The sequence below is a fragment of the Heptranchias perlo genome, chromosome 25 (assembly GCF_035084215.1).
Source record: "Heptranchias perlo isolate sHepPer1 chromosome 25, sHepPer1.hap1, whole genome shotgun sequence".
Lineage (NCBI taxonomy): Eukaryota > Metazoa > Chordata > Chondrichthyes > Hexanchiformes > Hexanchidae > Heptranchias > Heptranchias perlo.
The window spans coordinates 17122578-17141699 of record NC_090349.1 but is presented as its reverse complement, the minus strand read 5'-3'; the positions used below and the strand labels follow the sequence as shown (position 1 = coordinate 17141699).

The window sequence follows — 19122 nt, the reverse complement described above, 5'->3', positions numbered from 1 at the left end:
AGTTCTAGCCCTCTAGCACCTCAGCAAAGAACAATGTGAGACCTTCCTGGTTTACATGGCTAAGTCCCACACCATGGAATGGGGAAGGAGTTTGATAGCATCATATCCTTTTAGAAAAATCAAATTGTTACAAATTATAATTAATATCAATCTATTTTTGTTCTTTTTTGGACATTTTTCATTTAAACAACAAACGCTGATGACATCATCAGAGGTGTTGGTTTGAATGATTCCGTGATGCTAATGGTGGTGAGAGCAGAATTAAAATTAGTAGGGATAGGTTTTCACCTTAAGGTTATCTCAGATTCAACTGCATGTTATTTTAACTCCCTTAGATTGTCAGGATAAGTAACTTTTCCAAGCTACTACCCACAATGATGCTCTGGAACTCTGTGTTCCGTGGCTCAGTGGTAGCTCTCTTGCCTTCTGATTCAGAAGGTTGTGGGTTCAAGTCCCACTCCTGAAACTTGAATACACAATCAAGGCTGATGCTCCATTACAGTACTGGTAGAGTGCTACACTGTCAGAGGTGCCATAGATGTTAAACTGAGGCCCTGTCTGCCTTCTTAGGTGGATGTAAAAAATCCCATGGTGCTATCTTAAAGAAGAGCAGGGGAGTTCTCCTGAGTGTCCAAGCAAATATTTATTCCTCCACCCATATCACTAAAACAGATTATCTGATCATTATCACATTGCTGTTTGTGGGACCTTGCTGTGCGCAAATTGGCTGCTGGGTTTCCTACATTACAACGACTACCCTTCAACAGTACTCCATTGGCTGTAAAGCGCTTTGGGACATCCTGAGGTTGGTAAAGGCGTTATATAAATGCAAGTCTTTCCAGCGTTAATTGTAACCAATGTTTAAATAGGTTCTGAGGGGGCTTGACAGGGTAGATGCAGAGAGATTGTTTCCCCTGGCTAGAGAGTCCAGAACTAGGGGACATAGTCGCAGGATAAGGAGGCGGCCATTCAAGTCTGAGATGAGGAGGAATTTCTTCTAGCAGAGGGTTGTGAACCTTTGAAATTCTCTACCCCAGAGGGCTGTGGCTGCTGAGTCATTGGGCCTGATGTTAGCAGGGCTGCGGGTTCTTGGCGGGGGGGCTATGCGCCCGGTGAAATTAGTCAGCTTCCCGCGCGATTGTAGCAGACGATCCACTTACCTTGTCTTCCGGGTTCCCCACCGCTGATCTGCGCGTTGGGCGGGCTGCGCATGCGCAGTACGATCTGTCAGCTGGAGGCGCTCTATTTAAAGGGGCAGTCCTCCACTGACAGATGCTGCAACAAATAGAAAAAATTACAGCATGGAGCAGCCCAGGGGAAAGGCTGCTCCCAGTTTAATGATGCCTCACTCCAGGTATCAATACATGGGGTGAGGAGGAGGGGGAGGACAGAGATCTTCCTCCCGGCGGGCGGGAGGAAGCGGCCTGCCTCTGCCACCAGGAAGGCCTGGCTCGAGGTGGCAGAGGAGGTCACCAGCGCAACCAACATATTGCCCACCTGCACACAGTGCAGGAGGCGCTCCAATGACCTCAGTAGGTCAGCCAAAGTGAGTACACTTACTCATTCCCCTACACTCCATCTGCCACATCACTGCCCCCACCCCACATCTCCTTCAGCACTGCCAACACTACTCTGACACATACCCACTCAAACCTCATCCTCATCTTACCTGCACCTAATCACCTCGCCAGTACTCATCCCGCCACTACCACTCAACCCAATCCTCATACAATCTCATGGCTCTATCTCATACTCACCCTCTCGTGCATCTCTTTCACGGCCAGCCTCACTCAACCTGCCACCACCTGTGCTGCAGCCACAGGGCATGCATCACATATGTGCAGTAGGCAGCGTAAGGCAAACGTGTCGTGAGCATGAAGGGGATGCACAAGGGTGTTTGAGGGTTTGTCACGGGTGTTACTTATATTGAATTTCTGACCAACTCACATTACATATTATATTGGCACCACTACTGCCATGTCTTTGCGAATCCTGTCTGGTTTGTGCAATAATGCCCTCTCCTGAGGATCACTATGAAGACCCACAACTGATGCCACCCATTGTGTCACTGCAGAGTGGGTGTAGGTGTATTTGCAGGGCTCTTTTGTGCAGACGACTGAGAGACGCCGGCGATGTCGCCGGTGAAACCCTGGAAGGATGCGGAGGAGAAGTTGTTGAGGGCAGTGGTGACTTTGACAGCGACAGGTAAGAAGATGGTGCTCGGGCCAGCCAGGAGCAGCTCGGCATGAAGGAGGCTGCAGATGTCCACGACTACATGTCAGGTGACTCTGAGCCTCCGTGTGCACTGCTGCTCAGAGAGGTCCAGGAAGCTGAGCCTCGGTCTGTGGACCCTGTGGCGAGGGTAGTGCCCTCTGCGACGCATCTCTCTCTGTGGTAGCCCTCCCTCCTGCTGTACAGGTGGATATGTCACAGCACTCTGTTGTGGAGCTCCACGTGTCAGAGGTGGATGGTGAGGCTGGTGATGCTGTTCGCCCTCCGAGGAGGTCATGACTGCAGCTACGGCGGCCCCCATCCGCCAGGTGTACATCTGAGGGGGTCCGCAAGGTAGGTACATGTCTCCGGACCCTGGGGTAAGTATGCAGGTTGATGACTTTGACTGTCAGGAGGAGGGTGGTGGAGGCCAAACTTTGTCCCCAGTGACAGAGTGGCCTCCAGCAATGGGTGAGGGTCTCCCCCTCGCACCTGTCAAATGGACCTTTGCAGCTGCCACAGGCTGACAGCTGCAACACGTCCATTTGACCTGGGAGTGTTTCCCCCAGTGTGGGAAACAGTCCCAGTTTGCTCCAAAATCCCACCCCTCCTCACATAATCCCTTAATCAGGTCTGTTAATGACCTGAAATACCAAGGTAAATACTCTCAAGTGGCATCCCGCTGGCTTTAATTGCCTGCGGGATTCCCACCAGCGGGGGCTGTGCGCGTGTCAGCGGGGAACCCGGAAGTGCGTGGGTTCGGGGCGGGCTCCGGTCCAGCTCCGGGATTCTCCGGTTTTCGGAGCCCCCCCGCCAGGAACGCACCCGATAGCGGGTGCTAAAATGACGCCCATTGAGTATATTCAAGGCTGAGGCTCAGTTAAGGTTGAAGATCAGCCATGATCTAATTGAATGGCGGAGCCATATGGCCTACTCCTGCTCCTATTTCTTATGTTCTGAGACCCTCTATTTGACTTTATCATACATTTTTGAAAATTTCTGATCAGGTAATTTTTTCCGATCTTTCAATATCTTAAGGATGTGTGTCAGGCTTAAACCATGTACCGTGGGAGAAAACGATCCCTGCAGACCCCATCCACCCTTTATCCAAGTATGCTCATAAACTATCGTTTATTATTTGAAATGAAACTAGATCAGCTAATAGGGATTACATATTCATTGTGGCGGCTTGTAGATATTTGCTAATCATTAATTTTCATGGCAATTTGTTAAATATTTATATTTTTAAAGATTTCAGTTTTAGCATCCTATGGTTTCTTCACAGCCTGGCTGAGAGGACCATTTTATATCATCCAGCTCATTTCATCTACTTTCAGCTTTTAAAAAATGGGCCAGGTTTTGCTGAAAAAAATAACGGTGTCTGAATGGCGCTCGCCGTTCTTAATGTGCAAATCAGCCAGCAACTTGTAGTGAGAAAGAAATACCTTGTGACTTGCGAATCGCCCCAAATTGCTGGCCGATTCGCGCCGCTCCGCCGTTTGCTTCGTGAAAACAGCATCTCGCCCTTAACCTCCTCGTGATTTTCATGAAGTTGCTGCATTTGCCCATTAAATTCGCCACAGAAAGTTAAGTCTAGTAATTAAGTAAGTAAGTAATCTAGTAAGTAAGTACCCTTTTAACGACATGATAATTGTTAATGACTGCCAATCAACCTCTCTTGCCCAGAAAATGAACAATTATAAATTATAAGGAGGACTGCTAACGTTGTACTATTGTTTAAAAAGGGAGAAAGAGATAGACCGAGTAATTATAGACCAGTCAGTCTAACCTCGGTGGTGGGCAAATTATTGGAATCGATTCTGAGGGACAGCATAAATCGTCATTTAGAAAGGCATGGGTTAATCAAGGACAGTCAGCATGGATTTGTTAAGGGTAGGTCGTATCTGACTAACTTGATTGAATTTTTTGAGGAGGCAACAAGGAGGGTCGATGAGGGTAGCGCGTTTGATGTACTGTACATGGATTTTAGCAAGTCTTTTGACAAGGTCCCACATGGCAGACTGGTCAAAAAAGTAAAAGCCCATGGAATCCAAAGGAAAGTGGCTAGTTGGATCCAAAATTTGCTCAGTGGCAGGAAGCAAAGGGTAATGATTGACGGTTGTTTTTGCAACTGGAAGGCTGTTTCCAGTGGGGTTCCACAGTACTTAGTACTATGTCACTTGCTTTTTGTGGTATATATTAATGATTTGGGCTTGAATGTGCGGGACTTGATCAAGAAGTTTTCAGATGATACAAAAATTGGTCGTGTGGTTGATAGTGAAGAGGAAAGCTGAAGACTGCAGGAAGATATCAATGGACTGGTCAGGTGGGCAGAAAAGTGGCAAATGGAATTCAATCCAGAGAAGTGTGAAGTAATGCATTTGGGGAGGGCAAACATGGCAAGAGAGTGCACAATAAATGGGAGGATACTGAGAGGTGTAGAGGAACAAAGGGACCTTGGAGTATATGTCCACAGATCCCTGAAGGTAGCAGGACAGGTAGATTAGGTGGTTAAAAAGGCATATGGGATACTTTCCTTTATTAGCCAAGGCATAGAATATAAGAGCAGGGTTATGCTAGAACTGTAGAAAACATTGGTTTGGCCACAGCTTGAGTACTGCGCTCAGTTCTGGTCACCACGTTACAGGACAGATATGATTGCACTAGAGAGGGCACAGAGGAGATTTACGAGGTTGTTGCCAGGGCTGGAGAATTTTAGCTATGAGAAAAGACTGGATAGGCTGAGCTTGTTTTCTTTGGAACAAAGGAGGCTGAGGGGAGCTTTATTGAGGTATATGAAATTATGACACGACTAGATAGAGTGGATAGGGAGGACCTATTTCCCTTAGCAGAGGAGTCAGTGACCAGGGGGCATAGATTTAAAGTAATTGGTAGAAGGATTAGAGGGAAGCTGAGGAGAAATTTTTTCACCCAGAGGGTGGTGGGGGTCTGGAACTCACTGCCTGAAAGAGTGGTAGAGGCAGAAACCCTCAACTCATTTAAAAAGTACTTGGATGTGTACTTGAAGTGCCGTCACCTACAGGGCTACAGACTAAGTGCTGGAAAGTGGGATTAAGCTGGATAGCTCTATTTTGTCCGGCACGGACACGATGGGCCGAATGCCCTCCTTCTATGCCGTAACTTTCTATGATTCAATGAAGCCTGGAGTCTCATTCCTTCAGGTTGTGAATTGTTTTAGGAGATTTTCAAAATGTCAAATTTAAAATTAGTTTTTTTTTCTTCTCCTTTCTGTCTCTTTTTACTCTCTTAATCCAATCTTTCTTTCCCTCTCTCCATTTCTCTTTCTCGATCTGATTTGACATTGAATTCACCGACTCTAATTCACCCTCCTTCTCAGTCCTTCCTCTGTTTATTTCTCAATCCTTAAATTTCATTAGTTAAAGAGACACACTGTCCTGTTGTTCACCAAGGTTCCAGATGCCCTGTTGCCCTCGCTGTGCTATTATGAGCTCTGTGTGGGCAAAAATTTTAAAACCTAAACGTACACGAACAAGTCTAACTAAAGGGGCATGCCGCAAGTTGCCTCACTCCAGCAAAATCTGATTCATTGATCTGTTTGCCCAATGACAAACTATTAGCGTTAGTTGTTCAATGTTCAATGAAATTTGCATTTGTCTTCAATGGGCTTTTCTTGAAAATTGAACAAGATTGCAAATTTGTTTTGAATTGCTATTTCAATGTGAATGAGGATCTTGACAACTGAAAACAAACGTTAAAAACTGAACCCTGCCTAAATATCTTTGTTTTTTTAAATGTTCGCTTAGAGTATCCTCTCAATTCTGTGCAAATAGAATCATTAATCATTGTTTCACTGATTACAATAGTTATGTCTTGAATGGTATAGATGCAGTTCCATCTGATTATCTTAATGTGATTCCCAGATGTATAATTGCAGGGATTTTGCATTTTTTAGTCATTGCTCATTTCTACATAAGTGCTAAATATATAGAACAATTAGTGGACTAAAATGTGTTTCTGACTCAAGTAACATCTTAAACTGCAAGAGCAAAGTTTAAGCAATTTACAAAGCGATGTGAGCCCATAGATTGTGCTTTATGACAAACTGTTAAATGTAACTGGTATTTTTATTAATAGTACTGTATAAATATTCCCTTCTATTTTTCCATCGTCTCCTCTTGCCACCAAATATTTGCTACTTTCACGTTATGCCATTTGAGTTCTGTTAATGACAAAAACGCTGTGTAAACCCCAGTGACAGAATAGCATCAAGTGATGGAAAGAATGAGCATGCAAAGACACTGGGGTAATTTTAACCTAACTCCGCTGGGTGGGAAACCTGCGGGATTGGGTGGAACGCTAGTTTTATAACCACCCAGTATTACTCTCTATTCTCTTCAATGGAATGTAAAATCTGGCAGGGTGTAAAACCAGCATTGCACCCGATCCTGTCAGTTTCCCGATGGGCAGGCTAGGTTAAAATTGTCCCCACTGGCTCTGAAATTCGGCAGGAGTTCCCCAGATCTGCTGCCGCAACTTTGGTGGGAGATTGGCAGAACCTCCGGAGAAATGGCACAAATGGAGCACTTTGTGGCACAGATACTTGGGTTGTCTACCTGGTAAGTGGTTACTGTTGAGTGGTCTAAGGCAGGCAGCTTCCTTAAGGTGTGTCACCTTCTCCTGCGTCTGTTTTTGGGTCTTGTGGGTAGCGTACAGAGCGATGAAACCATCCCCTCCCGTGAGGCATGTTCCACTGTTGTCCTTTGGGGTGGTTACCATCATGTGCCACGCAGGGCACCCCTCCCGGCACCCACCTCGTGCAGCTTCACGACCTATTAAACAAGGGATTTGGGTGCAAGACTGCTCCAAGACTTGCCGTCAAGCTCCATTTTCTTACTCCACATTAGGTTTGCTAACCAATTGTTTTTTACCAGCCTCCGTTGCTCCACAGAGCCTTGGCAAGGCTGAAAAATAATTTCTAAGTCCTTACAGCCAAAGGAATTGTGTTAACACATGGACACTTATTCTTAAGCGGTTGCATCTCTTTAATTCTGATGTGCAGACATTTCAGCATTAATGATGCACTATCTTGTGTTCCGTCTCTCCATTACTAAGGCAAGTAAAAAGCCTGCTTGAGTGTTGGGCCTATTCTTTTCGTTAGAGGTATGCTATATTCAAAGGATAAGAGTAATGAAATCTCTGTTTAACTGGAAGCTAGTCTCTTTATATTGACGTGGGTAGACTTAAAGATCATTAATTTAGTAGACATACTCAAGATGTTAACAGAAAAATGGATGGAATTGTAGAATGTGCTCCATAGACTCATACAGCACAGAACGAGGCTATTCGGCCCATCGTGCCTGTGCAGGCTCTTTGAAAGAGCTATCCATTTAGTCTCACTTCCCTGTTCTTTCCCTATAGCCCTGCAATTTTTTCCTTTGTAAATATATATCCAGTTCCCTTTTGAAAGTTACCATTGAATCTGTTTCCTCTACTCTTTCAGGCAGTGTATTCCAGATCATAACAAATCGCTGTATAAAAAAATGCTCTTCTCCCCATTATCTTAAACCTGTGTCCTCTGGTTATCAACCCTCATGCCAGTGGAAACAGTTTCAAAACCCCTCATGATTTTGAATACCTCTATTAAATTTCCCCTTAACCTTCTCTGCTCTAAGAACAATCCTAACTTATCTAGTCTCTCCACACAACTGAAGTCCCTCACCCTGGTATAATTCTGGTAAATCTCCTCTCCAAGGCCTTGACATCCTTCCTAAAGTGTGGTGCCCAGAATTGGAGACAGTACTCCAGCTGGGGCCTAACCAGTGATTTATAAAGGTTTAGCATAACTGCCTTGCTTTTGTACAGAAATAAAGTTTTTCTGATGAAGCTAAAAATGGAATAAACTTTAATGCAATTAGTAACCTTATATTCCACATGCATGTGCAAACTATCAAATCATTGTTCATATTATTTCTCATTGTTAATACCTCCCCTCCACCATAAATGGGTTCCAATCTGGTTTCTGAAGTCTGATAGAAGATTATGAAGCTAGGAACTGGTGCTGCAATGAATTAGAATACTGCCCTTTCACCATTGGGTCTTGGGTTTGAATACAGTCCAGACTGTTGGGATGAAAGTGTGAATTCTTTGATGGTGGCAAGGGTTCCAAATGAAGTGAATTTTGGCACTCAGTTCAGGTTCTGAAAGGCCTACAGCACAAAACTGACCTATATTTGGGATTAATTGGTACTAAATTTGAGGTCGACTTTGGGCAGGCCACATGAACGAATGGTCTAGGAAATGGAAATGTCATACTGATGGAGTAGAGGTGCTTTTCTGAGGTTGAGGTAATAATAGTGCCTTTCACATCAAAACATCTCAAACTCTTTCACATATGATTTACTTTTTGAAGTGCTGGGACTATTATGTAGGCAAAGGTTAAAAGCACATTGTTGGAGCAAGTAGACGGAGCTTTACTCTTTATCATATCAATGCTATACCTGACCCAGGCGTCTTTGATGCTGACACTCAGTCCCAACATAGAGATCTCCCAAGTTGATGAAAGAAAAGAAAAGCAACAAAATGCATGTCTGTTAAACGAAATGGAGTGGCACAACTTCCTGTTGTCTCACCTCCCCTACCAAAAGGTGCAACTTCACACAACACTTCTTCAAAAATAACAACCAAATTAGAACGAGATTATAATGTCATTCGATGTCTTCAATGACAGAACATGGGCTGAGGGGACAGGTTATTTCAAGAAGAATAAGAAAGTAAGACTTGCATTTATATAGCGCCTTTCACTACCTCAGAACGTCCCAAAGTGTGTTGCAGCCAATGAAGTACTTTTGAAGTGTTGTCGTGAATGCAGCTAAACTGGTCCCGTATTGCTTCTACGCACTTACACAATCTGAACCCAGAGTTAAGCTGCTAGCAAGAAAGAAGCTGAACATTTGCCTATATTGTCAACTCCATGCACTCCTGATTCAACTGAATTAACACTAAAGGCTGTTTATTTTTAATAGGAAAAATGGTGGCGTAGCCATTGTGACACAGTTGGCTGTCTGTCTATTAATACTTCTAATTAATATATCATCATTCTCTCATTGTTTTCATATTTGGTGGATTTAATTACTATCTTGTGTTTTTCAAATGCAGGGAGTAGCCATTCCAGCCAGGACTGGGCTATCCAGTGGCCTACAACGGAAACTGGTAAAGAAAATACTCCTGTCAGCCAAGCAGAACCTGTCCAGTGGCCTGGATGCCATATTGCACACAGCCCCAAGTTCCCATCAAAGTTCTTGCAGCAAGACTTCCATTCAGTGCCTGTGCTAGGACCCACTTGTACATACGCAGATAGACTGACCATTGGAGATCCGATTGGACTTTACCCCACAATAGAGAGTGGACCAAGTTCCCTGCCACCGTCTCCACGACAACGTCATGCTGTTCATACCCCTCCACGAACCCCTCCTATAGTGACGACAATGACACCTCCGGGAACGCCACCGATGAGGAGAAGGAACAAATTGAAACCACCTGGAACTCCTCCGCCAACCTCTCGCAAACTGATTCACCTCATCCCTGGCTTCACTGCACTACACCGAAGTAAATCACATGAGTTCCAACTAGGAAACCGAGTGGAAGAAACACAAACCCCAAAGTAAGTTAACACTCTTAATGAATTATTCCTTCTCTTAGAACTTTATGTCTTGACCATCGACTGTGTTATCTCAACAATGCCGTCTTAATACTAAAACATTTTAAGTTGAAATTTATTTCATCTAAATCTCCCAATAGCTAGTAGACATAGAAGGCAATAGCATATTGTGAAAATCAAGCTGAACACGTGAAGGTTCTTTTCCTCTAAATAGGCTTCTGGCGTATCCTCCAATTCAAACTATGACACACTGTTATTGTAAAATTGCTAACAACTGTGTTTGTGAAATAATATCCTAGATTCTCCAACCAGCGTTATTTTAGGGCTGGTACAAACACATTTATTTTAAACTGGTTAATGGCGGTGATAAAATGACACCAATTTAAAAAGCTGGGCTATTTGTGTTTGTTAAACAACATATACCGGGTCACATCCTCTAAATACGAGATACGAAGTAACTAAGTGACCAGCACAGGAAAAATTTTTAAAAACCGAAATTGAAATGGAAAATCTATATTATTAGAAGTTTTGGGGGAAATTTTAACCCCCCACGATGGGCAGGGGAGGGGGTTAAAATGGTAAAAAATCTGAAAACCAACCCCAACCACGCGAGCATGCCTACTTCCGGTTTTACCGCGGCTTGTCGGGGGGCAGCCGAGTAAACCGCCTTCGAGAGGCGGGTCCGTAATTATAATATTTAAATGTGCTGTGTTCCTCAGATTTTGGCAGCCATTTAAATTTAATGGCTGCGAGCTGGGTTTCCCAGGGCTCAGGAAACCCTGCAGCTGAAGGGAGGCAGGTGCTTCCAGATCCAGCAGTTCAGTACTTTTCCAGCACTGCTTGTGGGCCAGGAGGATCAGGAATGCTTCTCCAAGGCCCCCCAAGCAAACCTGCCACGATCTTCTGACCGCCCACCCACCCCTGATCTGCCAACCCCACTGCGATCTGCCGGCCCCCATGCAATCGGATGACCCACGCACCCCCCCACCATATCTCCCCCACTGCCGCCCCCAGCGATGCCTCCCCTCACAATGTCTCCCCGCCCCCCCCCAACCGATGTCTCTCCCCTCACGATGTCTCCCCCCAGCGATGTCTCTTCCCCCCCCCCCAAAGCAATGTCTCTTCCCCCCCCAGCAATGCCTCCCCCTCCACCCCCAGCAATGTATCTTCCCGCGCCCCCCCCAACGATGTGTCTCGCCCCAATGATGTCTCTCCCTCCAGCGATCCCTCCCTCCTTCCCTCCTCACTGCAGCGCTCCGAGCCTCCCTCTCCGGCTCCTGATCTTATCGATTGCCAGGGAACCATTCCCAGGCTCCTCTGCTGTGGCCTTCTACAGCAGGCTTTCTCGCCTGGAAGCTGACCAGCCTCTCAATCTGGCCGGCTGCCAGGCGGGAAACAGAGTATTAAAATTATAATGAGGTCCTGTCGAGATCCGCCTTCCCGGTATTTCCGGGTTTCCCAGCAGCTGACACGCGCCTCTGCTACGTCCCCGCCTCCCCGTAAATATTGGGCATTTATGTCTGTAGAGAGTTTTATGTATGTACAGTTGTGTGACTGTACATTTAGGTTTGTAGAATGGTTGGTGCATACTAACCACACTGGCACCGCAGCCTAATCAATTCCACAAAAATCAAGTCAGCCATTTAAAAAAAATTTACTCTTCCCATTTTTTTTGCCAGCCTACCTTTTTAGATCATTTACTTTACTTTTATCTTATTTCTTCTTTTAAATTATTTTTAGAATTTTGCTTTTTTTAAATCATTTTTTCTCCCAGCCAACCAAATCCAGACCAGCTCAGCTTCTCTCTTCTGCCTGATCTGAAAAATGAGAGGTGATCTCATCGAAACATATAAAATTCTAACAGGACTAGACAGACTAGTTGCAGGGAGGATGTTCCCGATGGCTGGGGAGTCCAGAACCAGGGGTCACAGTCTCAGGATACGGGGTATGCCATTTAGAACTGAGATGAGGAGAAATTTTTTTCACTCAGAGGGTGGTGAACCTATGGAATTCTCTACCACAGAAGGCAGTGGAGGCCAAGTCATTAGATGTATTCAAGAAGGAGATAGATATATTTCTTAATGCTAAAGGGATCAAGGGATATGGGAAAAAAGCGGGAACAGGGTACTGAGTTAGACGATCAGCCATGATCATTTTGAATGCTGGAGCAGGCCCTATTTTCTATGATCTGAATTCCCTATCGCCTCCAAATGTAACTATGTGTCAAAGTTTTGCCTTATTTGGCCTTTTTGCTGTGCCAGCCTCAATATGGTCCATAACTCTTCTCATCTCCAAGTCCAGCATCAGAGTCAGGGTTGGAAAATTAAACACAAAGAATAAATTTAATTATAAGTGGATTTACAAGAAAATAGTCGTAGGAGACAATGAGAGAAAATCAGAAAAGATAAAGAAGACAAGCACATTCAAAAAGTAATAAAAATTACAGAATGATAGAGAAGAATGATGAAGTTCAGTGGCAGGCATATAGACTGGCATATATGTACATATATGGAAAACCTAGGCCGGATTGTCAGATACTGTATGGAATACATGGATTCCGGTCCTGTTGAGACTACGATGAGTAGAATGTCAGCTGTCATGGATCAGCAAGGTTGATTGTGATGTTAGATTGATGTCTTCAAACTTTGCTGGATCCATGACACCTGTGGGGATCGGTGAAAAATTTCACAACTTAAATTTTCTTCGAAGTTTTCGATTCTGTTATTCATTTCAGGAGGATAAATAAGTTGAGCGTAGTCCAGGTCAGGGAAATGGTGCATGGTCTTTTGGAAGGTAAAAGGCCTGGTACACTGATTGATTGCTTCTCATCCCATCTTTTCTTCGTGCTTTCAACTTGGAAAAACAGAAACGAAAGGAACAATTTTAAATTGAACTACACCGTCCGATATTATTTTGAATAGCTTAATGCGTTAAAATATCAAACAAAAGAATTTGATACATTAGTGATAAGGGTGTGTATGATAATATCGCTCAGCATATTTTCCAGGCTTTTATGACTAAACAATGTACAACTAATCATGGTTTTACCAGTTATTTGCCAAATTAAGTTGTCATTAATATACAATGTTTGCCCTGAAGAGTTGCAAATTAATTTTTGAATAATGTCTTATAACACGAAACCAAGCTCCTGTTAGGAGACTAAGCTACATTTACAGCACCTAAATTTTTACTATTTTCACTGATACTACAGAGGAAATAGTTTCTCTGTATCTACCCTAATGAACCCTTCATCATATTAAAGATCTTGATTAGATCACCAATCACTGTCTAAACTCACGGGAATACAAACCAAGTTTATGCAACCTGTCTTCATAATTTATTGATACCGACAGTAATTTTGAATCAAAACCTTGATTTGTATCACAAAATTTACACGGACAAAGGATCACAATTAAGTTGTGAGGGTCCACAAGGCAAAAAAATCTGTGGTATTGGGAACATAGGAACAGGGGTAGACCATTTAGCCCTCATGTCTGCACATTATTCAGTTAGATCACTGCTGATCTCTACCTCTACTCCATATCTTTTGATACCTTTAACTAACAAAAATCTATTGATTTAATCTTGAAAATTTCAATTGTGCCAGCATCCACAGCCTTTTGGGGGAGTTGGTTCCAGATTTCCACTTATGTGAAAAAGTGCTTCCTGATTTCCCTCCTAATTGGCTTAGCTCTAATTTTAAGGTTACACTGCCTTGTTCTGGATTTCCTCCACCAGAGGAAATAGTTTCTCTGTGTCTACCCTATTGAATCCCTTTATCCTATTAAAGATCTTGATTAGATCACCTATTAACTGTCTAAACTCAAAGGAATATAAACCAAGTGTCTTCATAATTTATTGATACCAAAAATAATTTTGAATCATAACCTTGATTTGTATCACAAAATTTACAATAATTTCATACTTGTACAGCAACACCCTTCCCTCCATTCATATGGAGGATAGTTTAAGCAAATAACATAATGTCAGATGTCCATTATGTTATTGTTAACAGATCTGCTTGTAAATTGGCCATGCATTAATGTATAAATGTTTTACACAAGGGAGCAGGTTGAAGGTGCTGCAAAATCATAGAGAATATTTTGAATCAATAAGAAGGTATCTTGCTCTTATAGATATTAAGGCTGATTTTCCTCTCTGAACTACTGTTGGGTCCCAAACAGGTGCAGCATACTGCATCTGTGAGGTGAGAGGTGCCTGGAATATTCCTGGCCCTGACCATTTGCATGGGAACTGCATGTTCCCCAGGCACAAGGAAGGGGAAGGTCTCCCCTATTTCATATGCAGAGAATATTTAGCAACTGTTTCTTGTTACGAAGCAAAATTGAAGCACTGTCTGCAGAAACACCACTTGAATTTATATAGCGCCTTTAACATGGTAAAACATGCCAAGGCGTTTCACAGGATCGTTATCAAACAAAATTTGACACCGAGCCACATAAGGAGATATTAGGACAGGTGACCAAAAGCTTGATCAAAGAGATAGGTTTTAAGGAACGTCTTAAAGGAGAGAGAGGTAGAGAAGCGGAGTGAATTCCAGAGCTTAGGGCCTAGGCAGTTGAATCGCAACTTTTATTGTGGGGGCCCATGCCTGTGCCTGAATTTCATGATTGTGACTCCAGTCAAAATGAGCTTGTATTTGAAAACTCCTCACACAGGTCCTGGAATTCAATGTTATTAATTAAAGGGGCAGTATAAATTTTGATTTGGATGCTCATCTCTGGTTCTTTCCATTGAGAGAAACTCACTTTTATCTGCCTCTTATTCTTCCAATTGGCAATTATGTTGATGCAATTTCTCTTTTATTAAGCATTGAGACCTTCCACAACAGACTTCTTGCAATCAGTGTATTTCACCCAATAGGACAGAATTTCCTAGCCCTTCTATGCTGAGGTACCTTGCCTGCTGTGAGCGTGTGTCAGAAAATCGCAGGTCCGCTGCCCATGATTTTCCAATATACACTGATGGCAGGAAGGACTTGAAAAATCAGGGTGTGTGCCCCTTTACTTTGCCACCTATTCACTTTCTGGAATTTTTACTGTGCAAAACCATGTTGAGAGATAATTAACACAATCCCTGTGGAACACAGTCCCTGTCCGAATCAGCCATTATAATGGGAGCGCAGGTGTTAATGGATTCTAACTTGGTCCATGTCATTAGACATGCATTTACTTTCAGATTTTAAAAAAATTGAATTGGCTTGTTATTCATTTAATGAAGAATATGTCTGTAGTGAACATCTCATTCCATGAATTGTGATGATAATTCTAGCCTTTCAACTGTGGAGAGACCTCAATTTCAGAACCTTTTTTGCCATTCATTCTCAACTAAAAATTTTTACTGTACATTCCTAATGATCCACGTCAGCAAGCAAGATTTGAGGAATGCTCAGAACTTTTTTTTTAATGAAGGGAAATGTTTAATGTTAATAAACTGCAAAGCTATAATCATGTTACACTTTTGACATTGGAGCAGCAATGTGACTGCAGTTCTTGTATTTGGGGTAATTATTCTTGGCATAATAGTTTGCAAAGTCTATTTTTCATCATTCTTGCTGTTTCCATGCATTATAGAGTTACATAGCATAGAAACAGGCCATTTGGCCCAACTGGTCTATGCCTGCGTTTATGCTCCACACGAGCCTCTTCCCACCCTATTTCATCTAACCCTATCAGCATATCCTTCTATTCCTTTCTCCCTCATGTGCTTATCCAGTTTCCCCTTAAATGCATCTATGTTATTCGCCTCAACTACTCCTTGTGGTAGCGAGTTCCACATTCTAACCTACCTCTGGATAAAGAAGTTCCTCCTGAATTCCCTATTGGATTTATTAGTGACTACCTTATATCTATGATCTCTAGTTTTGGACTCCCCTACAAGTGGAAACATTCTCTCTATGCCTACCACATCAAATCCCTTCACAATCCCAAAATCCTTCATCAGGTCGCCCCCCAGCCTTCTCTTTTCTAGGGAAAAGAGCCCCAGCCTGTTCAGCCCCCCTGATAAACACATCCTCCCAATTCTAGTATCATCCCTGCGAACCCTTACCCCCACCCCCCCCCCCCCCCCCGCACCTTTGCCATTGACTCCCCCGTCTCCCCTGCAATATGGAGACCAGAACTGTGCAGAGCACCCCAAGCGTGGTCCAATCATCCTAACATATGATGGAAATATTCGCAATTAGTGACTTATTCTTCATTGCAGGCTGAGGTGATTGTAATGGCTCAGATTTGATAGCTGCAGACATTCTGTGTCCACGATATCTGAGCATAAGTGAAAGTGGCATGTTCATCTTCAGGGACTGAAAGTGGCATATTACTGTGTAGGAAATGGCCACTTTAGAAAGAAACAATGCCTAAGGAGAGGAAGTCATTTGGAAAGTTGAGTTAAAGCAATACCGAATGAGATTGAAGTTAAAAATACAGAAGAGTCCAGAAATAGACAGTAAAATGGACTAAGTCAAATAAAATAAATAAAAGACAGAAAATGAAACAGATATAGGAGAAAGTGAAATAAAAAACAAAGTATCGAACACAATGGCCCAAATTTTGCGCTGAGTGGCGAACAAAAGCTGCCCGTTGCTCATTAGATTTAAACTTACCCATAAACTATCCACGGGCTTTTAGGCACCAACTTCCTGCAATGGGGAGCCGAAAAAAGCACAGGGTCCTCTCCCGGGCATCTGTTAGCTGTGTGAGCAGGGCAAGGAACTGTGTATCCCCTTACCAGTCTGATTGAAGCATCGTAATATGCGCAGACACAGAACCAGGAAGTGTCATTTAGAATAGTAAATTCAATGTAAAATCAGTTACAGAAAACAAAATAAAGAGAGGGTAAGAAATATTGAATTAAAGGCACAAAAAGAAAAAGTAAAAAAATAAAAATGTAAAAATGTTTTTAATGTCCACAAGAATTAAATTTTGCAGGAATGAGACTCCACACTTGTAAGTTGAGAGTTGGAATAAATGGTTCATTCTCGGACTGGCAACCAGTAGCCAGTGGTGTTCCGCAGGGGTCGGTGCTGGGTCTCCAACTCTTAACAATCTATATTAACGATTTGGAGGAGGTGACCGAGTGCAACATATCAAAGTTTGCAGATGATACAAAGATGGGAGGGAAAGTAGAGAGTGAGGAGGACATAAAAAACCTACAAGGGGATATAGACAGGCTGGGTGAGTGGGCGGAGATTTGGCAGATGCAATACAATATTGGAAAATGTGAGGTTATGCACTTTGGCAGGAAAAATCAGAGAGCAAGTTATTATCTTAAAGGCGAGAAACTGGAAAGTACTGCAGTACAAAGGGATCTGGGGGTCCTAGTGCAAGAAAATCAAAAAGTTAGTATGCAGGTGCAGCAGGTGATCAAGAAGGCCAACGGAATGTTGGCGTTTATTGCTAGGGGGATAGAATATAAAAACAGGGAGGTATTGCTGCAGTTATATAAGGTATTGGTGAGACCGCACCTGGAATACTGCATACAGTTTTGGCGTCCATACTTAAGAAAAGACATACTTGCTCTCGAGGCAGTACAAAGAAGGTTCACTCAGTTAATCCCGGGGATGAGGGGACGGACATATGAGGAGAGGTTGAGTAGATTGGGACTCTACTCATTGGAGTTCAGAAGAATGAGAGGCGATCTTATTGAAACATATAAGATTGTGAAGGGGCTTGATCGGGTGGATGCGGTAAGGATGTTCCCAAGGATGGGTGAAACTAGAACTAGGGGGCATTATCTTAGAATAAGGGGCATCTCTTTCAAAACTGAGATGAGGAGAAACTTCTTCACTCAGAGGGTAGTATGTCTGTGGAATTTGCTGCCCCAGGAAGCTGTGGAAGCTACATCATTAAATAAATTTAAAACAGAAATCGACAGTTTCCTAGAAGTAAAGGGAATTAAGGGTTATGGGGAGCGGGCAGGAAATTGGACATGAATTTAGATTTGAGGTTAGGATCAGATCAGCCGTGATCTTATTGAATGGCGGAGCAGGCACGAGGGGCCGATTGGCCTACTCCTGCTCCTATTTCTTATGTTCTTATGTTCTTATGTAAAGGTAAATTTTCAGTGCCAGAGAGTCATTGGCAGTCATTAAGACTTAGCATGCCGTTAGAATTAAGTTCACAGCATGAAACTGTCACAGTTTGTGAGGTGGTCCATAAGGAGAAGTGGTTCTAGCCATCTTGTATTATTATTGAGCAAATACTGGTATCACTGCAATAATGACACAGTTGGGAATGTTGAGTATGATATGAATTAGAATAAGGAAAGAGTGGTCACTTGAAGCTAAATACGGAAAATACAAAATGTGAACTAACTCATCAAGAGCACGTAGAATCTGCTGATTCTTAGTACATTAGTTCCTAAGTAGTCATGATTAGCTTTAATCAATACATAAAGCAGTATTCTTACTGCTTCATTGCATTTTATCTATAGATCTTAATAATTAGTGCAACTGGCTAAAGGTTAACAGCAACAAAATGATTAGCTACTAACCAGAAATTATGTTTGTGCCACATGTTACATCTTTGTGAGCTCCTTCTTTGATTTTTATTGTGTCAATAAGTCAGAAAGTTTCATGAGTTCTGAAAAGAAAAGGGTCAATTTTAACATTTATTGTCTGGTGTTAACGGGCCGTAAAAGCCTCAAAATGGGGTTGGTCGCCTTCCCGCTCCGTTAACCCTCAAAATGCCATTTTGAATGGGGCCTACCGATGGGTGCCCGAAGCGGCTGCCTGTTTCAGGCAGTAGGCCCATATCAATATGCAAGTCGGAGTCCTGGGACCCCGATTGCCATTTCAGGTTGGAAATGGTTGTGCTGCGATCATTTCCACCGACGATGGAGGAGAAGAGGTAAGTGTTTGTGGTATTATTTTTGTGGGGCCAAGAGGAGCAGGAGTGCTCCTTAGACCCCTAAAAAATAATCTGGGCTGCTGACTCCCAGCACTTACCTTTCTGCTGGCTGGGGTGGCCCGATAGTGTCCGGCCTCAATCTGGCCAGCTGTATCGGGACGCCCGTTCAACACCTGGCCTGTTGTTAATAAGACGAAAACTCAAAATCAACTCTAAAGGATTACAGTAGCTAAAAGAGGAAGTAGTGCTTGTATCCCTGATGCTCATGGAAGCAGATAAAGTATTCTTCAAAATTATAGAGTCTTGGCATGTTGGAAGTCAGAATTTTGAATTTGTTTAGTTTATACAGTTTTGTAATGCATTAGATTTAATTATTTCTTTAAATGTATTTTTACCCCTTTATAT

The 19122-nt window shown here is 43.0% G+C and overlaps 1 protein-coding gene across 1 annotated transcript in view; it reads left to right on the top strand.

The window, feature by feature from the left end:
• Nucleotides 1-19122, top strand: part of ksr2 (kinase suppressor of ras 2) — a 330233-nt gene that overhangs the window by 94641 nt on the left and 216470 nt on the right. The window contains exon 4 of the mRNA XM_068005691.1: nucleotides 9349-9853. Coding sequence (XP_067861792.1) covers nucleotides 9349-9853 — 505 coding nt within the window. The remainder of the gene's footprint in view (nucleotides 1-9348; nucleotides 9854-19122) is intronic.